The sequence below is a fragment of the Pyxicephalus adspersus genome, chromosome 3, assembly GCF_032062135.1.
Source record: "Pyxicephalus adspersus chromosome 3, UCB_Pads_2.0, whole genome shotgun sequence".
Classification (NCBI taxonomy): Eukaryota; Metazoa; Chordata; class Amphibia; order Anura; family Pyxicephalidae; genus Pyxicephalus; species Pyxicephalus adspersus.
Window position 1 is genome coordinate 35,705,635 of NC_092860.1, and position 26,880 is coordinate 35,732,514.

Here is a 26,880-nt window from a genome sequence, read left to right on the forward strand (position 1 = left end):
GAGTGTGTTACCTTATTCTCTTTGGATTCTGATCTTATTATTTAAAGTTGAAATTCATGCAAATTGCTAAATTAACAATATGTAAATTGAATATAATAATGCCAAATGATTTTCCATTTTGGATAGCCATTTTGCCCTTTAAAAAGTCTTTTTAAACTGGTGAATATTTTTACCTTTGTAGGATGAATGTTCAAGTATGCTGGCATTTTTCATTCTATGCAAATAATATATACTTGATAAAAGCAGAAATAACTTTAGTTCCAGGAGAAGATGCCTTCTTTGTGCAACAGTGTAAACAAAGTCACATTGAAAGGTTCACTGCAGTCAGAATTGAAAATGAAGCAGATTTTTAAGTAAAAAACAAATATATAGAACACATGTCTAGGACTTCTAGTTTTCATCCAAAAACGTATGTCACTTAAAGCTGAACATTTGCTGTTTGTTTCTGAAAAAACTTTTGTTCTAGGAATACCAGTTACTCAAACATTTGAAGGGACAGGGAAATATTGCCAACCACAACCACTTGCCAACGCTCTTACTGAGAGGTTAAGATGTATTTAGAACAGAAGGGTGGGTTTCTGTTCATCAGGAAGCCTCTTATCATTTATTTATTGAGCAATAGTTGAGCAATATAGTTGTATGTTGCCTACAGTTACAAGATAAGAATTAAATAAAAAAAAAAAAAAAATTAATCAAAGACAAGCAAATTCAGTGTATCCAAAAACTTTCCAATTACTAATAGGTACAGTATGCAAAGCTATGGCTCACTGGAGCGTCCTACATTTGTTTCCAAAGTAAATTACATAGTTAAGATACTAGTTGCACAACAGCATAAAATGAAGAAAAATGCCATAACCGAACTCCAGTGTTAGGAGACAAATATCTGTCCGGCAGTCTCATGAATTAAGCTATTACAGTTCAGCAGGCCCTGTTTACTCACTCCGCAGACGTTGCTTATAGCAGCAAGGGAGATCAAGCAAATAGCTGTCAGTACTCTGCTTTGCAGTCTGCCGCATTCCCAGTTTCCCTTTATCTTTGAATGGTATCTCTGCATCCCCTGCTCCGAGACTGTGTGCATCTAACGGGGATTTAAGCTACGTACACACTTCCAATTATTATCGTTGGAAAACGAACGACGAACGATCCTGCACGATATATACGAACGATCGTATAGCACCGATCCTGCACATAGAGATAACGACACGATCGTTCGTAGATATTGTACACACAATAGATACGATCGTTTAAGCGATAGAGGAACTATGTGCACGACAGGAAAGTGAACGAACGCATGCTCTGAACATGGACGATCAACGAACGACCATACACACGAACGATGTTCAACGATCGTCGTCCAATCCGATCCGCCGGTCCGGTCGTTCGTTTCCAACGAGTTTCCTCGTTCGTCGGCGTCGTTGGTTACTTTTTTACGAACGAATTTTTGCCCAATCGATCGTTCGTCGTTCGTTTTGAACGATAAAAATTGGAAGTGTGTACGCACCTTTAGGGTTTAAGCTGCAGCCAATTGGCAGAGGGCTGACAGCTGTCCACCTACTAATATCCAACAGGCACATTTGGCTTAAAAATATCTCAAATTAAAAAATTTAATGTTTATCTAATGTATGGGTGTTACTTTTGACAGGCTGTATCCAGCTCATCCAGACTGAAGCTTGTAACTTAATTGATAGGAATCTGCTTTCCGACTTTGTAGAGTGATCTCCTCTACTATAATGTTTAGTGGTGTTGTCTTGTATGTTTATAGTTGTGGGTTTATTACTGAAAGCAACAGTATAGCTTGAACAAACATAATTTTGCTAAGCCTAGGCTTGCATGATGTGACAAAAATCTTGTTATAACAAACTGACACTGATTCACTTACATACCAACATGGTGACTTTTTAACATAATTATAATCCATAGTTCAGTGAATTGAAATGCACTAATTCCAATAAAAAAGAAAGCAAGGCAATAGATATTTTTTGAACTGTCACATTTATTGTAATGCAATACCTGCCACTCAAGGATCTCTTTTGTAAATGTTTATAGATAATGTATATTGTTAAACAATAGCACCAAAGTTGTTCAGGAAACAATTTCTCCAGTATGTGGAATTATTGCAATACATAATATTTCTATTTCATTATTCTACCTAATCTTAAAAACTGGAGTATGCATAAAAACGTTATAACAATTATATAAAATACACAATTTTTGCCATAAAAAATGCAACACATTGCAGATTGAAAAAAGCACAAAACAAAAAAAGTCACACAAGAATAAATACATTTGCATTTGCAGTCTTATTATTTCAGGCATTGTAAATTGTAAATGTTTTAAGGAATGTTGAATCTTGAAGGCAAACCATCACTTTTTTTTAGTCCTTATGAGAAAAAGAGGGATAAAAAAAATAAAGTTTATTAAATGAACTAATATTTTTAAATTGGCTAAAATATGGTGCGTATACAGTATACTGGACCTGACTGCCAGTACATACAGTAAGTACTAATCTCTAAACTATACACAGAGTGATATTTGGCAAAACAAAACAAATGCATCATTTTAATTTACTTTAGGAAGTCTGTCAGATTATTTCCAGCACATTCATGTAGCAGTGTTGACAATAAAACATACAAGTGTCCAAAGTGATATGGTATTTGAACTCATTGTTTTTTTAGCTACTTTTTGAATGTCCCTATTATGATATCTCTTTCATCCCCTTTTATGTTGCATACCATTAGAAAACTTTTTTAGATCCAAAAGTTACTATCTATGTCCTGATGAAGAACATGTTGAGGACACATATTATCTGATAAGAGAGTGAGATCACTTGATTACCTAGAAATGGTTTGAGCTTGAGATTTAACATTGAATAAAAGACCTTGCTGTTCTATAATTAAATCTGTGATGTATATTGTTACAGTTACCTGCCAGGATATAAATTTTCATTTCAGGGGCAAAAAGCAGTCAAGACTAAGGTGCTAATTGCAAATTGGATACCATTTTTCCTATCTCCCTTCCCACATCTGTCTGTCCATCTGTCTAGTAAGATATCACTTTCTTTGCTAATTGACAAAAATCTGTTCAGCCAGGCCTGCACATGCATTCTGCAATGTCATTCAATAATGAGCCTCATACATGAAACTCCACAGAAATGTATGGGATTGCAGAGAGCACGTGCGGACCTAGACAGGGAATTTTTTGACAAGCAATCTAGTCCGCAATATCTTGTTGGATGAGAGATAGACAAGTAGAACACTGGGAGGAGTGGCACCAATGTAAAAATAAATGCACCAAAGGTACAGTCACACTTAAAATAAGTTAGTATAGGAACTGTTACTGAAACTCAGATTACACACCTATCATATAATTGTTGGCATGGGTGTTTGTCTATATTAATAGCATACAAGGAAAGCAAAATACTTAATATCTAATTTTCTAGCCAAAAGGAACCTTGATATCATTTTTAGGTTTTAGAGAACCCTTGTTAAAATTAATAAATTGATCAGAAGGAATGCCTCGTTATATTTGTGGTCAATGGGAAGAATTCCATTTACAGTGGTGGTTACAAAAGTAATTTCTATTCTAAAATGGTGAACAGAATGTAACCCTACAGACAGCTAAAATGATCTTTGATGCCATGAGGCTGGCTCTGCCAAGTGGCACTGGATCGAAAACTGAAAATATTTTATTCACTATTTGATGAGAGGTAAATCAGCCAAAGCTCAAAGGATCTGTATACACCTCTGAAGGTTCCCTGTGATTCCACAGAATCTGGTTAGGTGTGGCTGCCCTACAGAAAATTAATATATGCAAAGTAGGATTGTGTTGCAAAGAAACTAGTCAGAAGTAATTTATTTGCTTTCAAGGCTTTAACTAGAAAAAATTGTATGTGAAATGCTGGCTGATTTCAGTTAAGTCAAATGTTAAGTCACTTTCAGGCAAAGTACCAGAGGCACAGCAAAATCCGCCAATTGAAGGTGTCCATGCATCCCCACACCTCATATTTAGGCACACATTAAACATTTTCATTAGTATATTGTATATTTAATAGGCAAACCTACTTAGGGTCCCATTTATGTCGGAGGATAAGCGTAGAAGGTTTCTAAGACAGGTTGGACAAAGGGATAATGCTTGAAGTTTATCTACAGCCTGTCTCGTCTTACATAAACAAGTCAGCATTGTAAGAATTGCAAGTGAAAAAAAAAATCTTTTACTTACTAGATATTATCAGAATATATTTCCTTCTGAACTGCTGTTTAGCGACTTCCTTGATGACCTTTCAAGGATACGATCCGCTTCAGTGTTAGAAATATCCTAAAAGTAACACACCTTATATTAAAAATGTTATTATTGTGCGTGTGAATTGAACAAACTCCTATATTTAGAAATCATTAAATATTTCTTAAATTGTATATAAATCATTTTTTTAAAGATTTTATTAGAACAGAGAGTGATTATGGCCCCTGTCATTTTTTTGTCACGTAGAGGAGATTCATCTTTACATTATGTGCCAAGCAATAAAATCTGATCCCTTTTGAGACCTGGGAGAGTTTTATAAAAACATTGAATACAACCACTAAAGCTCATCTCCTTAAATGTTTCAACCAGACCACCTGGTACCTCACTAGAGTTCTGGAGGGCGACCCCCCCCCCCCCCCCCATGCATCTCTCTGTTAAAAATGAAGGGGGAGGGGGACTCCCCCGCCACCTTAATTTTTTAACCTGTTCTTAATGAGGATATAGAGATCCCCTCCCCTCATTCCCCCATACCTCCCTTATCCACTCCTATCTATAAACACACTGAAGGCTAAAAATATTTGGACAATATGGTATTATAAGTGCTGTTTATCGCTATTGTAGTGTTACTAGGAACATACAAAGTACACTACTACCAATTTAGAAAAATTGTGATACACTGTAAAATATTCTGATTAATTATGTTATCTTTTTGCCAGTGATCTGATTTGTATTGTATTATCTAGTGTATGAGTTACCTGAGAATTGTTTAATTCCAATAAAAAATATTTTACAAAAAAAAAAAATCTGATCCTTCCCCACCTATCCAAAACAAAAGAAAACATTTTTAGCTTTAGTTAAACTTTGTAGACTGTCACTTTATGAATACTATAAGCTGCTGACAGGTATGAAATGCAAGCACCCACAGTTGAACCTGCATGCAGGTTTTAGGAGCTTATATTTCTTTCCTCAGTGGTGTAACTTCCCAACCTTCGGCCTCCTTCCACATATTCCTATATGCCAGAAGACTCTCATCATAGTGATATGATAGGCCAGTAGGAATATGTGGTGGAGCACAGCTTACATGCAAGCCCTGACACTACCTAAACGTGTTGTAACCTTGCCCATCAGTACAGCTAGGCATTCAGACAAAACATTTATCAAGCGTGGCAGTAGACTCTAAAAACTGCTAAACTTTACAATATATTTGTTGTGTCTGATTTTGGTGTTACAAAAGGTGTCAAAGTCTCATCGCTTTCCAAGGTAGTTGATCATCGATGAAATCCTAAATGCTACATCACAATTGAATCTATTTTAGTTTTAGGTTGTAAGACTGTAAAATTTTTAAAAGACCACAATTATTTGAGTGTTTGGCTTTACTTACTAAAGATAGCAGCTGCCTGGCACTGTGGGTGGATAACAGATTACGAACACGGTTGTGTATGGACTCCCAGGTATTATTATCAGTTTGGCATCTAAAATAGAAAATATTAAAAAAAATGATGTATTAGTAATATCAAGTAGTATCAATTATCAACCTAAACAGTGAAAACCTGACTACATGGGGGTTATTAGGGTACAAGCAGAGAAGTGTCCAAGACAAGCTACAGTAAACATACAATGTTATATATATCAAATGCAAGCAAGTGACAAGGTTTTGATTATTATTTCTTCAGCAGACAGCAATAAAAATCTAACAGAGATCTGTCTTTTTTGCCATTTTATTAAAAAAGTACAAAAAAAACCCGGCCATAGATATATCTTAAAGAATGTTAAAGAGGAATAGAAAACTGTTCTGTAAAGCATTGTGGAACAAAGCCTGCACTCTTGTATAGGATTCACAAATGACAACAGTCAAGCAGAATGGTAGGATTGCACAAGTGTTAAACTACACCAGCCAGAGACAGGCCATCCATCATGTGTAATTTTCACAAGTATTATTGTATGTTTAAAAGGAGATATTATATGGACACACAACTATCCTTGGCACTGTACAAGACTTTAACAGACAAAAGTGGATTGCATCCATGTGCACACCATCTAGTACTAAGCTGTGTTAGGTGTTGATAATGGCTCCATCTTCATCAAAGAAATGCATGGATGGTGTCTAGCAGGTACCAAAACACATAAAAAGGACTAGAATCTGCCTCTGCATGATGGCATAGATAAGAAATTTGTACATGAAGTGCATCCACAGTAAAATACAGTATAATCATTTAGTTACTGACCTTTCTCTAAGGCTTCCCTTTGGGGTTGGGCTTGTCCTCAAATCCTGCAATGAATATGTGCTGGAACAGAGAGAAGCACCCAGAGTGCTTTTATCTATAGGTGAGCTAGTTTTTCTTGGGATGTACAGGTCATCTAAATCCAGATGGTCCTGGGAAAATATTGTGCAATTTAAATGAATACGGTAACACAAAACCCAGTGCAAATATTTTCCATTTTCCAAATTATTACCTCTTTTGATTTAGTGCACCATTTAAAACAATGTCATTATTTTTTCTATTGTAGAGTGTTAGTTTTTAAAATGACAAATAAATAAAAATGACAAATAAATAATTGGTTCTGATTTATTAAAGCTCTCCAAGATTGGAGAGGATACACTTTCATCAGTGAAGCAGGGCGATCCAGAAAACCTGGAAATTATCTGGTCCATGATTGAAAACATTTGTTAAAATTTATATACTATAGCAAATTACTTTTAGGAAATCTATGCCAGGTTTGCTGGATCACCCAGCTTCACTATGAATGGGCCTGTTTTATTAAAGCTCTCCAAGCCTGCATAAGATTATCATGGGAGAACCTGGGTGATATAGCAAACCTGGAATGGATCTGGTAAACAATTTAAAACATTTGCCAACTAATAGCAAATCATTTTTAAGAAATCCATTCCAGGTTTGCTGGATTACCCAGTTTCTCCGATAATTGTCTATCTTCCCCAGACTTGGAGAGCTTTAATAAATCAGACCCAATGATTTATAGGCTGACCATCACTTTGTTATGACTAATCTGTATGAAGAGCTTTGGGGAAAAGGCATGTGCACAATGAAGAGCCCGATTACTTCAAAGAAGGAGGACAAAGAAGTTGGGTCAATAAATTAAATTTCCTCACACATAGGGATGGATGTATTTATCAATTTTTACCCTGTCAATTTAGTGGTGTTTTGCTCACAGCCATTCGAAACCCTGGGCATTGCTTGTTTCAATGCATATAAAAACTAAGGGCCTGATTTATTAAAGCTCTCCAAGGCTGGAGAGGATACACTTTCATCAGTGAAGCTGGGTAATCCAGCAAACCTGGAATGGATTTCTTCAAAGGTAATTGCTTTTTGCTAGCAAATGTTTTGAATCCTGGACCAGATCCATTTCAGGTTTGCTGAATTACCCAGCTTCACTGATAAAAGTGTATCTTTTCCAGCCTCTTTAAAAATCAGGCCCTAAGAATCATTTGCCATTTAGTGGCCAATTATCACATTATCAAAAAAGCACAGCAGTCACAATAGTAAATTATTTATTTTTTTAACAAATAAAAGAACAAATCCAAATTTAAAGTAATTTATAGTATTTGCATTACCATTATTGATACAGGACCTAGGCAGAAACATACCTTTTCTGCAGATGTTGTGCAGTGCAAATCATCAAAAGTCAAAGCTAGAAAACAAAAACAAAAAAATGATATTTCTTTTGATGAATTTTGTATTGAGAAAGCAAAAATTTGAAATATTTCACAAATGCAACAACATTTATTATTGTACACCTCAGTCAGATAAATTCCAAAATATACAGGTATTTTAGAATTATAAATGCACAATTCAGTTACAGAAATAAAAAACCATCATCTGGTATTATATCAACTCTCTCTCTCTCTGTCCTTTGTGTTACTTTAACAGAAAAAAAACATTTACACTGCTTTGCGTGGGTACAATTACAAAAAAATTATCAAATAAACAAAATACTAATTGAAAAAAATACTTGTGTGAACCCAATCACCTCTTCCTAATTGATTTTCACTACTTGAATGATGTTTGGACTTTGGAGATTGCAGCTGTGATGCACTTTTCTCGCCTACAGGTTTGGATGAGTCAACCTAAATAGAAAGATCACTGAAGAATTACTATGAAATTATATATATAATTGTTAATATTAATGACAACGGGAGCAAAAGATCACAGTGGGTGGCAAGAAATGTCAGATTTGTTGTTCTGTACAAATGGGCAGTCTCAGTGGGAAATAAATATTGCAAGATGTGTGATTCTCTGCTGGCCTGGAAGATGTTCCATACATGTTTCAGAACGTACTGCATTGGCAACATTCATTTATGCAGACGAGAAAGATAAGGTCGGATTGGACAGCAAATTACAAAATTCATGAAGGCTGCGTAATTCTCTAGGAAATATGAAATTACATCATATATCATTGTCATGCCAATCATAACATTGGTTTAGAATTGCTAAGGAGAAAAACATAAAAAAAGTAAAAGTTTTACAAAAATCCATGCTTCCCCCATGATGTGTTTCTCTGAAGATGATGACATTTCTTCCTCAATGTAGTAAGGTACATCCTCAAGGCAGGACATGTAAGGCTAGCAGGCTCCATTCCACAAGGCAATATAGTAACCATGTTTCCTTTAAGTGTAACTTTACTTTTATTAAAGAAAAATGTAATCCACATCAGGGAGATCTTTGAAAACTGCAAAGCTATAAATTATTGTTCTTGCAGAATTATACTTTTCTCTGTTCTGAAGGAAAACCTGTTGATTCAGCAATGCCATTTACAAAATAAACCTGTTTAGGAGTGTCAGGAACATTACAATCAACTGGTGCACTTTCATACCCATGTGAGCTGTTCATGCTAAGCTAGAGTTGTGCATTTCAAAATTAAGAGCAGGCAGGTTTTTTTATTGCAGAAGAGAAAGACGATGTCTCTTTTGAAATAATATTTGCTTATCTATCTGTTTGCTATCAACTTTTCCAAGTACACTGACCTGCACATGCAGTAACAACAGATAGGACTTTACTATGTACTGCATTAAAGCCTAGATAACTATAGTACTCTGAAATGAAGGTACTATACAAGGAGTACAAATTTTATTGTACAGTTTCTTAGTTTTGAAAAACAGCAACGTTTCCTAAACAGATAGCCGAAGACTGTGACAGCCTCAGCGACTGCAGAGATAAACTAGGAAGGTACAAACTTAACAGTATGACTTTTCTTTCAACAGAATTTGAAGACAGAATTTTCCCTTTAATAAATAATACATTTAAATAATATCCTAAAAAATTAGGATAAACGTATTTCAAGGACTGAAAGATTCTAGAATTGCTTATACCACCCTAAAGCTCAATATAACAATTTTATAATAGGAAGGAGTAAATATTTATTTATATCATGTACTTACATGTCTTACAATAAATGGAGGTTTTGAATCTACATCCGACTTGAATTCATAACTGCCCAGTTTCAAATAAGAAAGACGTTGTTGATTGTCCTTATTAAGCTCACACATTCGTCGCTGTGTATAGGGTGAAGGTGATCTGGACTTTGATGATCTAGTAGGACATCTGTAACTTTGTTCTGGGCTGGAATAAGTTTTTGTTGGCATTCTTGATTTTCTTCTAGAAGAATTTGTCAAAGATCTCTGACATTGTATTTTGTTTGTCTTGAAAAACAATGAAAACCAAAATGTCACATTATTATTGCAAATTTTGAAACAGCACTTGTGTTTAACTTGCATTGAGTAACAGACAATTCAGTGTGTTGGAATGTCTAACTTACTGATTTTTTTTTCTGCAAATCTTTTGGCTTTTCTTTTATTGTTGTCCTTGTAGAAAACTCGATTTTGGGTGCAATTCCCTTAAAAGGAGAAATTCAGACAAAATACCTTCTTTAAATACAATGTTATATGATTAAATGGGCATTGAACAATCATTACAATAACTTTTACTTTGCATTAGCTTTTTTTATGTTGAATATTATTATTATTATTGGTATTCTTTATTTACTGTACACAAAACAAGACACTACATCAAAAAATAAATAGATACACATAAAAATTAAAAAACAAAAATGTGCTAAAGCATGAGCAAACTAACATTGCTGTAGCTTTATTGCAGGCTGTGATTAGTGGCTGGCAAACCACTGAGAGGGGGTGGAAGCACAACACGGAAACAGGTGTCCCTTATAGACAGCTCTTGATATGGTGGGTAGCCAGAATTACAACTACTACTGCAGCCAGCAATATGTCCATCATAGCAAGGAAGACACGGAGGACTGTTAAAGACTACAAATGGTATAAAATGAATTATTAATAATTATTAATAAACAGGATTTATATAGCGCCAACATATTACGCAGCCTGGAGTTGGGCTTTATATAATGCCTGTTACGATATGTTACGCTAATAAATAAAATTAGTATATAAATATATATGAAGATTTATCTTCACAATTTATCTCCAGTCTTGCCGTAAAGTGATCATTGCATGGTATTGCTGGATGGGCGTAAAAGAGCTAAGGTTATGATTTGTACTAAGTAATAGGGAAGGAACCGGGCCCTCCATCCAATATGTTTTAGTATAATTTTCCTATATTTTGGTGTACTACTTCAGACTTTATAGTACAGAAACATGTCAGAATACTCGTGTTCTTCATTGTTTCCCTACTTACTATTTAGTACCACAAAGCTTTAGTCCAGTTGTTTAGCTTATTTCTACAAAAATGAACTAAAAATTACAGAAAGCAGAGACTGAAGACTTCTTCTTATTACTGTGAAAAGCTAAAAAATGTTAGGAATTTAATGTTGGACAAACAAATCAACAATACAGTAGGGTTTAAATTATTGAATAGATTGGTTTCATAAGTTTTAGTTGTGTGATATGATTTATTTTCAATGTTTTTTAAATGAAGCAAACCCGATAGAAAAAAAATGATTTTTGCTTGTACACGGAGCTGCATGCCAATTACTACAACATAGTGGGCTTTAAGTTCACATTTTTATGGTTTGCAAGTGTGGTGTGTTCTAGACATGTATTATACACTTTACATGCAATAGCATTCATAATACATCTTTGGTGTGGTTTCCACATACTCATTTTACACGAGTAATAAAAGTAATGCATGTAAAATACTTGCAGCTAACGACACAGCAACTAGAGCTAATATGCAGATGCATGTAACATACCAACAACACAGTCACTTTTATTTGACCATAAGACCTAAGGCAGCTAAATTTAAAACATAATACATTTCAAAATGAAAAAGAATAACACAAAAATGCTGTACAACACAGGTCAAGGTCATACAAAGGACTAACAGGCCCCAGTCTTATCTGGCATACAGTGATTTATTATCTTATTTTATAACCCACCAAACCATAATACTCAGCTGTGGCATGACTGAGGTTGAGCAAGCTGGCTGTAAATTCAGCAGGTTGGAAGCGCTGCTCGAAACAGAAAAATTACAGCAGTAAATATTAGGACATATCTGTCCAGCCAAGGGCAGAAGATCTAACGAAAAAGATCTTAGTCCAGAAAAGGAAATAGGAAACCAAGGCAAATGTAAAATGTGTGCAGAAAAAAGTGCTTAGTGACAAAGTGCAAATCAATTGGTGATATTAAAATATCCTACCCAAATGAAAATGACCTGTACAGAGAGAAATGCTGTATGTAAAATGCCCTTTCTGACCTAGTTCCAAAAGGCCAGTTGCCTGGGTCTTTCTGGTTGAGTACCTTCTGATACACTGACCTGCAGCAAGCATGCAGCCAATGAGTTAGCAAATCTGACTTTTGCGCTTCCTAGTCATTGACTTGGTAAATAGGCATAACAAAAAAAAAAAAAACAAATACATAAATAAAGAAGAGTCCGGCAATGGTATCGTTCACAGCACAGATGTCCGTTAGCAAAAGAAAATTCACACAATAATAGATACAGATTCAAACTAAAGGGTTTGGATCTTAAAAATTAAATACAAAGTGCTACAGGTATAAATGTATCCCCTTTACCCTTCCACCCACTGCATGCTATATTAATAAAATTATATGTTCAACAAAAATTGTGTCAGTATGTAAAATTAATTTAAATAAAATAACTAAACATCACAAAGATGGCTCAATTTTCTGGGTGCTATACAAACATCTCTTTTAAGTGCCTTGTCCTGCAATAATATAATAAAAAATGAGGGCACCTATTGTCACTGGGATGTTATATGGATGTTTTTAAAACATTTTGTTTGAATATTTGTATATACTGTATGTGTGCAGTGTAATATATTTGTATATAGTTAATTTATTGATGCAACTGCAAGACACAATTGGGTATATTTATAAAGAAGTGAATCTGACCTACAACCAACATTCCCTGGTTGAGAATCTTCCAGGTGCATGTGTTTTTAGTGGCAGTGGCTGATTCTCCATGATAAAGTGTGTGCTGAATGTCAGAATCACTGCTTCATATATACACTCCAATGTCTCTTACATGCAGACTGAATTCAAATATTCAAGTCAAGTCTATCCATAGCCCTTCTTTCATGTTACAGGTTGGGTAGGAACAGCCCAAGGTAGTGAAATTCACTAAAACCACATTGAATATGAAAAAACAAACTAGAAATAAACTAGGGCATGGAGACCAATAAAAATTGGTTATATGGGAATTACATCTGGTCAACCTAATAGCTACATGATCAAGAAAAAAAAATCCCGAAACAAAACAGAAATAATATGGTTTGGAATGGACCAATATATAATAAACCTATAAATAAAATGTCTGCAAGGAAACAACATAGTACATTTGTGACAAATGTCAAGAATAGAATGAGCCTCCCCAAGCCAGCTACTATACCAGTCATTGGGCCTGATTTATCAAAGCTCTCCAGGACTGTAGACTTTTATAGGTGAACCTGGGTAATACAGAAAACCTGGAATGAATCCAGCTCAGGAGTGAAAACATTTGCCAAATAATAGCAAATGATTTTAGGAAATCCATTCCATGTTTGTTGGATCAATCAGGTTCTCCCATGATATCTTCTCCATCTTTGAAGAGCTTTAATAAATCAGCCCCAAAGGAAGAAGTAGACATTTAAAAGTAGCTTTACATATTTTGGCCTGGTAAATCTGGGAGCTTTGGTATTTTTTGAAATACACTAATGTTAGACTAGCTCAACTACACAAACCCCTCTTTGTTAGTTCAAGCAGGAGTTACGGTCAAAATACCCCAGCAGAACAGTTTGCTAACCCAGCCAGGAGATACGCAGACAAAAAAGGATGTCATAACCAAGATGGCAAAAGTTCTATAAAAAGCCCATTCCTGATATTACCATTCTTCCTAGCAAAAGATAGGACCCAATTTTTTCGTGAGGTATCCAAAAAGAAAAGGGTGATAGTGTACCAGCATATGTTGTATTAAAATTGGTGCAGACTGAAAAGCTCACAGGACTTCAGTGCGTTTCACACTAAACAGTGAATTTTAGTGATTTTTTTCCCTCCTTTCCCTTCACTTCTTTTAAGCCTCACCACACAAATAAAAGATCCAGAAGCTCCTGTTACTCATTTACCTGTTAGTTGGGAGATCCCCATAAATTTCAAATCATACATTAACCCTACTATATTCTTATTATTACAAATTTGTTTAAATATTGTGCAGAAACATTGGCTATCAAATTAGTATGCCAAACAGTTATGTATTGATATTTAGGTATTGAAGTACTACATGTCTGAAAACTGATCAAAAATAAACTCAAAAACCAAAAAAACTAGAAGAGAAGTAAAAAATTTGAAGATTAAACTGAACCAAATTAACAAACGGAACAGCAAAAGAAAGAGAATTGAAAGAATACAAATCAACAAGACATGAATGTATAGTGTCTATTGTGTCTGATACTGGTTCTTGGTACAGAATTTCTGATTTATTGAACTTCAAAACTAAATTCTGTAGAGAACAAACACAACCTTATCAAGTATTTTTTTATTTGTTTTATGTTGTGCCTTTTAACAAATCCAGTCTATTTTTATTGACTAAAATAATATATGCTAAAACTCATTGGGAGTATTCTTAGCTGTCACACAGCTTTGAGTGCTGACATAGCACTGATCTTGCTAATGATTTGTAATATTTGGAAGGGCATTGTGGAAGTGATTACTTAGCCTACACGCACTTTAAAGACATGAAATACTCACTGGGAAGCCGCAGACAGTTTTCATCAGGACCTCTCTGTCCACTCCTGGGTATGGAGGAGTCAGTTTTGGTTCAGGGAATAAGAAGTCTCGATGGTTCTCCATGTAAGTGGCTAAAACTTCTTCTCCTGTATCCAAATATAGAACACAATATGCACAAGTGAATAAAATACCATAATGCATAAAATGAATATCTTAAAAATTTGCATATATATAACAATGGATTGTGAGCCCCTTTGAGGGACAGCTGACAGGACTACAGAATTTGTAAAGCACTGCGTAACATGACAGCACTATATAAATCCTGTGTAATATATATATATATATATATATATATATATATATATATATATATATAAATATATATATTACTCAGCCTTACTAATTACTACAGAAGTCTTTCAATGCATGTACTAATAAGAATGCCATCAAGGTACAATAGATATATAAATTATTTCCTGAACACAGTGCAAGTATCTGACTTGGCATTAGCCTGTAAAGAAAGGCTGAGAAGCAGTAGTACAAGAAGACAAACAGTTATTGTGTTGCCAAGAAGCATGTTATTAGAAGAGAGTAGAGAGATAAAGATATAAGCTCATTGTTTTCCTGCTGTATGCCTTTTTCTGGTCTAAGAGTAGAATAGGTCCATAACTGTCTGGGCTCAGGAAAAGTGGGATGAATTTTGCTAAAGGTCTGACTGAGGACATGTAGTGGTGGAACAATTATTGTGATTGAGAGGGAAGGTAAATACTGTCTAAAGATTTTTTTGTCTGCCATTCTGATGAAATAGAAGACAATAGAAAAGACTAGACATATTAAGGAGTGTGGCCCTGATTTATCAAAGCTCCCCAAGGCTGGAGAGGATACACTTTCATCAGTGAAGCTGTGTGATCCAGCAAACCTGGAATGGAACTGTTCCAGAATTGAAAACATTTGCTAGCAAATGACGTTTAAGAAATCCATTCCAGGTTTGCTGGATCACCCAGCTTTACTGATGAAAGTGTATCCTATTCAGCCTTGGAGAGCATAATAAACCAAGGCCTGTGTCTCTAAAGCCTGAATCCAAAGAACTAAATCAACTGTCACAATACACATATTGGTTACTTTTCTCTGAAGTGCTTATTTAGGTCAAGCTTGCAAAGAACAGTACTAGTTTATGAGATGCAATTTCTACAGAATAAAACTTGCTCTTGAGGACTGAACCACTTAGCATAGTTATTCTCCACAAAATTTTATGTTTCTACTGAGAAAAGTGAGCTGTTATTCAAACCACTGTGCTCTTAGCAACCGTTAACAGTACTTGCAGTAGATATGTGTAACTTGACAGCAGATTTTAATAAAAAGAACTCGTACTATAAATATATACTTACTTAAATATAAGTAAAATGTAAAATTAAAAAAGTTTTAAAACGCATACAGCCAACCACAGTATCTGCTCAGAGATTTTCACACACATAAATTGCTGCATTTTGCCAGTCCTCTATACTTCCTTTTGACAATATTCTGGTGATTTGAGAACCTTTTTATGCTTGCTTGTACTACAAGTATTCCCAAAAAAGCAATTAAAGCCTTTTATATAAAAGTGACAGCTCTAAGCCAGTTTTGCCATGTGCGAATTGGATTCCAGCATAACATAGACATCTGAATTTGGCAATTGATACAGCAAGTAGGGACATAGGGCCCGATTCATTTAAAGCTCTCCAAGAATGGAAAAGATACACTTTCTTCAGTGAAGCTGCATGATTCAGCAAACCTGAAATGGATCTAGTCCAGGATTCAAAACTCTAGCTAGCAAATGATTTTAAAGAAATCAGTTCCAGGTTTGCTGGATCACCCGGCTTCACTGATAAAAGTGTATCCTCTCCAGCCTTGGACAGCTTTATTAAATCAGGTCCATAAAGTTATATCGAAAAGACATCAGTTAACCTCATGAGAGAAGCTGTTTGATAAATGTGGTGGGTTGAGAGGTAAATTTGGTGTTGTGTTTGTTGGAGAACATTAGAATTTTTATGATTGCTTTAACGTGATGCCTAGCTCTGTAAAGTAAAAAGAAACTGGGAACCAGAGAAAATATACAATATACTAGAATTTACTATTATTATACTAAAATTATCCAGAAATGTATCCCAAAATATACTTGACTAGTTCTCAGGAAACAAAGACTGAATTCGCACAGAGCAGCTAGCAGTACACTTTCATCAGTGAACCTGGGTGATCCAGCAAGCTTGGAATGGATCTGGTCAAGGATTGAAAACATTTGGTAACAAATAGCAAATTACTTTTAGGAAATCTATTCCATGTTTGCTGGATCACCCAAGTTCACTGATAAAAGTGTACCTTCTGCAGTCTTGGAGAGCTTTAATAAATCAGGCCTAATGAGTATCTTTTTTCCATCTCCAATCTGTCTGCTGGAGACTGATTATGTCATTACCTGATTTTCCTGATATGCATATTGTTTCATATCTGTCATTCAACAGCACTGAAGGTGGTTAACATAATACTCCGGCATAAGTAATATTTTCAGAGGGAGCAGTCAGCATATTAAAAAAAATTCCATATGAACAACTATCAGTCAAGTAAAAAATACAAAATATTAAAAAATTGTAAATTAAAATGTAATAAATATTTTTATGTTGTATTATGCAACAACCTTTTGTTTTGTTTAAACTACTGTACCTATGATACAGCCTATATATGGATCTGCCATCATTGCTCATGGAAGGTGCTATACCACCATCTAGTGTCTAACTAGCACATCCAGCAGGTCTGCATGCCTGGACATAAAGAACAATTACACATTATATTCAAATCTGTATATTTGCTGATTTGGTAAAAAAAAAAACTAATAATTAATCAAATAAGGTGCCCTTTATACTACTATCACATCCTGTAATAAGAAAGAAGCTAATTTTAAACCCACTGCATTAATAACTTTGTCACCAACTATGGCTGTAAAGCAAGAGATTTATGCAAACAATACTTAACAGAGTTCTTTTAAAATACCTTTCCTTAAAGAAATATCATTCTCTTAGAAAAGTCTACCTTTCGGTGTGACTATTTAAATTTTAAAGTTGTATAAAATGCATATTCAAAATTAATAGCATAGCAAATAGCATTTTGATTATTATGACTTCCAAACGCCATATTTATATGTAAGGCACTGAACAATCATGTTCCATTTGCAACAATGGAAAAGGTAAGTAATGGGTACATACTGGTATACATGGGGATCAGAGAAGGGCAATGGCAGTGCATCCCTTACTTTTAGTGACATTTAGGGGCAGATAATGTATAAAGTTAAATGGTTTTACACACGAAAGTGTTTACAGAAGCATTTGGTATAATAAATGTAATGCTCTGAGAAGCAATCTTTCCTGGGATGACATTATTAAAATGGCTAAATAAATATTACAACTTGTAAAATGTTTAATTCTAGCACACAATGTTTATAATTCTTTGAATACAGGACAGACATGCCCATGTGTTGGAAGTACCATGTCAGTTTTAATATGCTGAAAAATAGTGTTTCAGCATTTGGTGAATATAATATACAGCTATATATAAGGAGATATTTATCTGTATTATGATGTATGTAGCCAAGTAAGTGTAGACTACATAATGTCCAGCATGGTGTATACAGTTGAGAAATGTGGAAGATAATGTTAGGAACTGTATATACAGCTTAACAGTGTTGCACATATCACATACAACATGGGGCCTGATTTATTAAAGCTTTCCAAGACTGGAGAAGATACAATTTCATCAGTGAAGCTGGGTGATCCAGTGAATCTTAAATAGATTTACTAAAAGTCATTTGCTATTTGTTAGCAATTTCCAGGTTTGCTGCATTGCCCAGGTTCACCAATGAAAGTGAAGATACAGTACAATACAAAACTGTGTGGTACAATATGGACAGGAAAGGAGTGCAGCATATGAAAGCTATAGCTCAGTGATTAAGCATCAGAGAGAGTCTTGTAACATTGTGGAATATAGTCTTGTGTATGCCATGCCAGTACAAAGTGTGTTACCCCGTCAGTTGTGAAAATACAACAATGCAAATATATAAATTCTCATCAGATTTGTCCTTACAAACATGATCATTTTTATTGCAATGTTTTGGTAGGCATAAGCCACCTTATGTGTATACGGTATTAGGTAAATATTTGATGTTTATATGTATACAACTAAGTTAATACTGAAGTTACAGTATAATAAATGTCTGTCTTGAATAAAAGTTTCTATGAATTTATAAAAATAGTTATCAAAAACATACAAATAATGCTTTATGCATAGTTTGTACAAATATTAGTTACCAATAAGCATCATGAAAAGTGAAATATTTTCTGGTATTTTAGTGTGCAAAAAACAAAAAGCTTTGAAAGAAAAAACAAAAAGGTTTTCAATAAATAGGGTACAAACAGACAAATTCCTTCAGCTGTGCCCATATAAAATAAGTGACACCACTATAATAGAGAGCATCTGCGATTTTTACCCTACCATCCAAAGACTGACTTTAAGTTTTTGATCAGTAAAACATGGTATCATGCCCCCCAGATAGCTCATGAATGTGTAAATGTGTGAATGATTCCCAGATGTCATATGAAGAAGCTTTATCTTCTTAAGCAATGTCTCCGGACTTATACATATGTAAAAAATTAAAGCAATGCAACTTTTACGGTACCTTTGATGTGTGTTCAGCTGTGCCTAAAGCAATAGATGAACTAGCACTTTATACAAAATGGCTTCCTTTAATCCTGGTAATCCCTTTGATGACACAGACCATCATTAGTCAGATGCAGAAATGTTTTAGGAATACCTACAAGTAATCTGTTGTGAGCACCTGTATAGTGGTCACTATAACCAAATCCACATGTACGAGAAAGGAAACAGACTCAGATACAAAACAGTTATATCTCTGGTCACATTAGAATTAATAGCCCTGTATGTGTCTTCAATGAACATGGTAAATTGTTTGCTCTCATACATTTATATATGTGAATGAACAAATATAATACGGATGTGTAATCATTTTAGGACAAAGATTCTTTCTTGCTTTTTTTCCACTTTCTGAACTCTGCATGAAGTCACTGAGTTTCCTTGCCATAAACACCAGCAAAACACTTATCTTTCTTTTATTTATTCTGAGCCCTATTTATAAAGCAGAGGTATGACTCTTAACATTATAAAACAAACCCAATACCCTCTGCCGGAAAGTTTGAACATTGTACTTTGAATAGTGACCAACACTTCTTTCAATTACAAAATTATCTCTGCAGTATTAAACAGAAATAACTTAATGGGACACCACAGGCTCTATGCTGTACCCTGGAACCTACAGTACATTTTATGAATGGCATATACAATGCAGTCACAACAAAAAGTAAGAATGATAGTGGTATCCACTTATCACAATAAATAGGCTCCTTTGTTTCAGGATTTTCTGCAGAGACAACAAAATAATTTTTTAACAAAAACAGATTTTTTTTAAACAAAAACGTGAATAATATTGTAAAAAATCAAGGGATCAAGGGTGGTCTCAGGTGCCAAAGGGAAATATGTCAATAAAATGAATATCGCGTTAACAGGAGAAGATAAAAAAAAAGTAATAGTATGCCTTACACTTGTGGTCAGATAAGAAGTCTTCCCTTACATTTATTTAGTTGTCTTTTATAGTATTGGTCAGTGAAGAAGTGCCCCCCTACAAAAGTGACAGTGGAGAAGTGACCGCTTTGCATTGGTTTTATTGGGGAAATACCCCCTTACAATAATGTTAGTGAAGAATTTGTAACAATGTGAAGGATGATCACAACTGACCACTAATGTGATGGGGGTCTGATAACCAATGTTAATTGGTCTGATTTATTAACACTCCCCAAGACTGGAGAAAGACTATCATTAGAGAACCTGGCTATTTCCCTACTGACAATATTTCCAGAACACTGTACAAGAGATTCTGTCACTGCAGAGAGGGGATGGCATAGGTGGAACAAATTGTGCTAATGCTGCCTCAAATAACAGGGGAGCAGGGGTTCAGGGAGAAACTATAACACAAATTACAGATGACAGAAGCTACTTATGCTAAAGAAGTTCTGATGCAAAGTATACCAACTGCTACTGTAAAGCATCACATTTTATCTAGAGTTGTGGTAGAGTGAATGAATAGTAAGCAAAAGGTGAATGAGGGTGAAGGGGGTAAAGCTGATCACTGTGTTCTATGTTATCTAATTGTACAATCTCCTTTAAATCTAGCATCAATTATGTAGTGGGAGCAGTTTTATAAGCATGTAATATACACTTATAAGATCAAAATTTAAATTTATCACACTTTGGGCCTGATTTATTAAAGCTCTCCAAAGCTGGGGAAGATACACTTTCATCGGTGAAGCTGGGTGATTTAACAAACCTGTAATGGATCTGGTCCAGGATTCAAAACATTTGCTAGCAAATAGCAAATGACTTTGAAGAAATCCATTCCAGGTTTGCTGGATCACCCAGCTTCACTGATAAAAAGGTATCCTCTCCAAACTTGAAGAGCTTTAATAAATCGGGCCCTTTATTTCAGTCTAACACCTAAACATGATCCCAACCAGTGAACAGAACAATGAACCTAAACAAAGGCCATAAACCTAATACTTACCCTGAACATAACTTAAACTTATCCCTGTAAAATCTAGCCATTAGCCCAAACCACAAACCTAACTTCACATTTATTGTGATCATAACCAGTATACCTAAACTTTGAATTGAACATAAAACCTAGAATAGGATAAGACTAATATTATTTGGGATCCAAAAATATAGCAGTAGGATAAAAATATTGATTAAAATGTAAATTCTCCACCAGCCTCCATTAACCAAAAGTACCCAAGGTATTATTCAGCAAATGTCTTATTTGACCCCCCCCCCCCCAACCACACATTTTTTATGTTATCAGTGATCGCTGATAAAGGATATTTTTGCAAATGCCAAGGTGAAATCCAAAAAAAACTAAGAAATGCATTATTCTTAAAAGCAGTTTTTGTAATCCAGTGGTAAAGACAAAGGCAAACAGCCTGTAACCAGAGGTAGAGTAACTGAATGCCAAAATGTATAGATGGTAAAATACTCTTTTTTCATAATAAAGGTATAAAAGGAGGTGACATCTCTGTGGAGAATTGAAACATATACAAGCTAATGCGGTAAACCCATTTATACCTGGCTGGATAATATCTGGGAGGACCTGAAGCTCTACAGCAGTCCACATTAGGAATAGAAAAACTGTACTTTGTAAAAAATGTGGACAAAGAGACTTTTATTAACATAATTGATGCCGTGATTAATCTAAAACACTAGAAGCACATTTTCTGTAATCCCTAATACATATTACAGGTAGAAAAACAAAGATCATTAAGCTTGTAGCATACATGTGCACATATTTGATTCTTCTTACCTGACTGGCCAATCTGGGTCAATTCAAATCCGGCTGGGTATTCTGGAAAATGGATAATTGTACACAAATGTTTAGAAGCAAAAGGATTGAATGGTGTAAAAGGCAACAAAGCAAGAATACCACAGAGATCTGTCATAGCAATCAGACAGAAGTAGTATACTAGATCAGATCAGAAGCATGAAACCCTTCATATGTTTAGAAAATCATATATGGCAAATGAAAATTGCTGTTCAGGAGCTATTTCTTTATGATGTGTTTATTCGAGGCACCTACAGGCACTTGGTGATCACTGAGAAAAACTGTGTGCATCTGTTTCTTTCCAAAATGTTTTGTACATTTATCCATAAACAATATTAAAACATTTTTTTTGTATAAACCACTTTATGAAAGATGTATAATGCATATATAGGGGTGTATTTATAAGTTATTCCTTTGTCAAATCACTCTAAATCAATAATATTTGTTTATATTCATTATATACATATAGGCCCTGATTTGTTAACCACCCGACCGGTAATCATGACCTTGGTTCAGGTTTATCAATTTTGCAAAAATCGATAAACCAGAACTTTTCTCACTATTTAAATCCCCTCACTTACCTGGTCCCTGCTGAGATGATCTGTTCTGTCCAGCGTCGATCGTTAAAAAAAAATACTCACCTTCTCCCCGCAGCTCCTCCGGACATGTCTTCTGTCTTCTTTCTTCATCCGGCGAGTGCAGTGACGATCTCCGGGGTTTCTCGGTTTCTCGGTCCGGGATTCAAAATCCTTTGCATTGAACTCAATACAAAAAAGCTGTATTGAGTCCAATACAGTCCTTTTTTATGTTTTATAAAAAAAAATTTATTATTAAATTTATAAAATTTTGGACATATTTCGGTGAGTTATGCGGTAATTCTGTGAATTATAAGTAATTATTGAGTAATTCGGTGAATTATAGCCTACAATCCAAAATAAATTTCCATGCAAAAAAATTAACACTTTTTGCATGGAAGTACAGAAGTTTGGAAAAAATTAGAACACCCGGCGTTCGCGTACGCGTCCCTCAGCGATTCCTGATGATGTCCGTGCGTGCGCCTGTCGATGGGGGTCGTAGCGGGAAATTCAAATATTTTGTATTGGATTCAATACAAAGTCCTGTATCCAATCCAATACAAAATAATACAAAATATATTTATGTGGTTTTGTCTATAGGTATGTGATGTTGGACTGTTGGACACTAGGCAGGTGTTTTAGAAAAATATATTATTATACAGTATACGGAATTATCGCATTTTCAGTATTTTTCATTTATTTATGTATTCTTGTTTAAGCTTTGTGTCGTTATTTAATTTTATTAAAAGTAATTTTTTTTTTTTTACATGATTGTGTGTTTTAAACATTTTTTATATTCATGATATCTACTAGGACATATTTCTGTAAGTTACAGGTCTACAATTTAAAAAAAAAATTTCATGAAAAACAGTGTACCGCTTTTGGTACAGAAATCTAGACATCAGTGTAACGCCAAGGTGGTTAAAGCTCTCCAAGGCTGGAGAAAATACATTTTCACCAGTGAAGCTGTGTGATCCAACAAACCTGGGATGGATCTGATCCAGGATTCAGAGCATTTGCTAAGAAATAGCAAATGACATTGAATACATTCATTTCAGGTTTGCTGAATCACACAGCTTCACTGATGAAAGTGTATTCTCCTCAGCCTTGGAGAGCTTTAATAAATCAGGCCCATAGAGTTTCCTATTGTGACAGCTGTGCACTTTGACATTTGGCCACTAGATGGCAGAACGGGTCATTGTTTAATTAGGCATTGAAATGAGAAGTGTAGAGAGATTCAATTATCTGTCAGCGAATTTTAAAAGAATTGACAGGGGAATAATTTATAAACAGAGCCATTAGTGTCCATTTAGGAAAATAATTTGAGGCTACACTTACTTTCTAGAATTTCTACTACTCCAGCTGGATCCACTTGCTTTTGAAAAACCTGCAAAAATAGCACAAATGAATTTTAAAAAATGATACAAAAAAAAAGTAGCAAAAAGTAGCAATATGACAAACAAAAAGTAGCAATATGACACTTTTGACACTACACTAAACTACGCAATCAGATGTGGAATTTGCAAATCTTTCACCACTAAAGGAACACTGGAAGGCATAGATTTCCTGGTGATCCAAGGGTCAGTTTATAGTCAGCTACTCTATTTCAGGCTTTCTGAAAGTTAGTGATTACTTTGGCTTACATAGACTGGGCTAATTCTACAACTTCAATATGAGGTGACTAAGGTCACCATAAGTGTTAAGATTTCTTTTTCTTACAATTATTGGTGACTGCTGAATGTGTTAATTCCCCCACCTCCTAGACTGTAGGCTCTTCGGGGCAGGGTCCTTTCCTCCTGTGTCACTGTCTCTATTTGTTGTATTTGCTGCATAATTTGTTGGCGCTATATAAATCCTGTTTATTAATATTATTAATATTAATAATAATAATGATAAAAATAATGTCCATCTTTAACAAAATATTCTCACAGTCCAGATCCAAATGTTTAGTGGAAATATATATTCAGAGCATGTGGTTTGGATCCTCCCTGAAATTCCTGACTTCTATGAGTAAGTTGTGTGGAGCTTTACTAAATTTTTGGAAAGTCAGAACAGTTGCTTAGTATGATTTGAATATTACTTATAGAAGACAGTTGGTTATTAGCTGGGCCATGTAGTTTAGGACAAGACAATGACAAAATATATATTAAGAGCTGCTGGGAAACGGATCTATTAACGTTTCTAACTATTATCTCAGTTGTATGGGTCATGTCAGGTAGTAAATGGACCTGGTGGGAATGTTGAGCATTGGCCTAAATTTTATCAGGACAGGAGAAGGGTATCATCCAGGCTTCTTGCAGCACACTGCTTTCAGTCTGGACTACCAAGTGTCAGGTCTTGTATTGTTGTCTTTGTGTCCACTAGGGAAATTTTAGGTTTTTAATTGTCCTGGTGACCAATATCACATTGACTTGAAGTGAGGGAAAATCCTCAATTTTAAGTTGTTATCAGAACAGAGGGTAATCCTCCAATGTGGTTAAGCTAACAACCCTCTATGAAGGAAATTCACTCACTTTATAAAGATTGTTTGCCTACTTCCTGTGGTATCTGCAGGACAGGAAGTAGAGGGAAATCATTTAAATTAGAGGTCGCCAACCTTTTCGGACCCACAGTGCACTAACTTTACCAGCTCCGGACCGCGCATGTGCGGGGAGCTGGGTGTTATAAAATGGGGAAGAAACTTCCCCCATAGTGACCTATGCCCATAGTGCCCAATCTCCCATTGCAGGTATGAGCCTGTGTCCAGAGACACAACTCGACCACTGCCCTAAGCCTGTGATCCTTATGGGAGACATGAGCCGCAGCTCTGTCTGCGCCCTCCCGAGTCCTTCTCCTGACCCCACTTGGGGGCGTACTGACCAGAGCCACGGACCACCAGTGGTCTGCTGACCACGGGTTGGTGACCGCTGATTTAAATGGTACACAAAATTAGAACGGAAAGTTGGATTTATTTATTCCTGCTTTGCTAAAACAAAATATAGCAATGCTAGGGCTGTAATTACTGCAGAAATTGTGCACTACATACAGTTTTCACTTATCTCTCCAGCAGAGTGCAAAACATACCTGTTTACTAAGAAAGTCTGCCTAATGCAGCTTTTTGTGTTGGTGTGGCATTAGTATTAGTAATTGAGTTGCTACTCTCATGTGGGCTGTGTCTGCTTGTTCAACAGGGAGGCAGAAAATGTTGCAGGGGTCATGGTTATCAGTATTCTCTCTGCTGATTTACAAGCTTGCAGTTTGTCAATCAACTCTTGGCCACATCAATTCTTTCTGTACTGACAGCATTGCCTTTGTTGTTGATACTCTCCATCTGTGGGTTGAAGTATCTGGGAGGGGGTGTAAATAACACCTAAATAGAGGATAGGGATCAGTCAAGGAGGGAAAGGAAGCTTTTCTATGGTAGACCTTTGAGATTGTTTAAACCTCAATTACTTATTTTACTATTATTTCCTTCAACCTTAACAGTTCTGAATCTGTTATGTTTTAATTATGCATTGCTTATCACCCTAAACTAGGTATATAATACTTCCTTAAAGGCACAATAAAAGTTAGATGCTTTGACAAGGTACATGACTACAATAAATAACAAAAATGTCTCACCTTTTCAAACCTCATTTGTTCATGAAACAGAAGTGGAAATACAGCAGGAAGGCACCTTGTTTCTTTACACTGACCCAACAGGCTTACATTAAGGAAAATGTCATCTTTGTCAGGTAAGAATACCCCAGGGCAGGTAACCTGGATAAGATATAAAACCACATGTATATTATTTTTATTCAGTATAGATGCAATATTTTAGTCTTTAGAATATCAACTTTAGCAAAACTTACTGCATGAATCTGAAGTTCCACCACAACTTTTAGAGGCATGTTTTAAGAAGTTTAGTAGCTACTGATATTTTGATTGATGAATACTTTTGTCAGCATAGATGTTACTTAGCCATTAGAGATCAAGGCGCTTTATCTCTGTAAAAGAAAACATAAAATAAATTTCAATATGTAATAACATTTTCAAATAATTTCTAGGAGCACTTGAAAGTATTTGGTAACCCTCTTGAAATAATCGGGTTACCAAATACTATCTAATCTACAGAAAACTGGTCCCTTCAAATGCCCTGGGGAAGCTAAATTGGTGAAATGCGTTGTTATCAAACTACAGAAACATGTAAATTATTAACCATTATTCATTTGGTATATTTTTGTACTCATTCCATAAGACTCTAGTCGTGATTTGATTAACACCACCATAGGTCTATATAAATAAACTGTATATTTCCTGCCAAAAATGCCCTCCTTTTTCTTTTGACTTTTTGAGTTACACATATGACACATGGCTTGGCAATCCTACTATTACTATGTAAAAGTTCCCTTGGCTACCTTACTTTCTATAGTAAAATAAAAGGCTTGTTAAAAGGATAACTTAGAACAGCACAATCTAACCATCGTCTATATATAATA

The 26,880-nt window shown here is 35.1% G+C and overlaps 1 protein-coding gene across 1 annotated transcript; it reads right to left on the reverse strand.

Moving 5' to 3' along the window:
- Positions 1 to 1,983: 1,983 nt before the first annotated feature.
- Positions 1,984 to 26,388, reverse strand: SPATA6L (spermatogenesis associated 6 like). Its single transcript, XM_072407056.1, has 13 exons — positions 26,254 to 26,388; positions 26,024 to 26,161; positions 23,762 to 23,810; positions 21,831 to 21,872; positions 14,405 to 14,529; positions 10,012 to 10,089; positions 9,635 to 9,895; positions 8,227 to 8,323; positions 7,844 to 7,887; positions 6,465 to 6,613; positions 5,621 to 5,711; positions 4,219 to 4,314; positions 1,984 to 2,380 (listed from the first exon to the last, which is right to left on the reverse strand). Exons 1-12 carry the CDS (start codon positions 26,290 to 26,292, stop codon positions 4,228 to 4,230), a joined length of 1,200 nt encoding a protein of 399 aa, XP_072263157.1. The 5' UTR covers positions 26,293 to 26,388; the 3' UTR covers positions 1,984 to 2,380; positions 4,219 to 4,227.
- Positions 26,389 to 26,880: the final 492 nt, after the last annotated feature.

What these genes read in the sequence shown, in the direction of transcription:
- SPATA6L (XM_072407056.1), bottom strand. Translation starts at nt 26,292, where the DNA reads ATGCCTCTAAAAGTTGTGGTGGAACTTCAGATTCATGCA. An exon ending in TGGAACTTCAGATTCATGCA is followed by an intron (nt 26,162 to 26,253) that starts GTAAGTTTTGCT and finishes TATCTTATCCAG; the next exon opens with GTTACCTGCCCTGGGGTATT. An exon ending in AAACTGTCTGCGGCTTCCCA is followed by an intron (nt 10,090 to 14,404) that starts GTGAGTATTTCA and finishes TCTCCTTTTAAG; the next exon opens with GGAATTGCACCCAAAATCGA.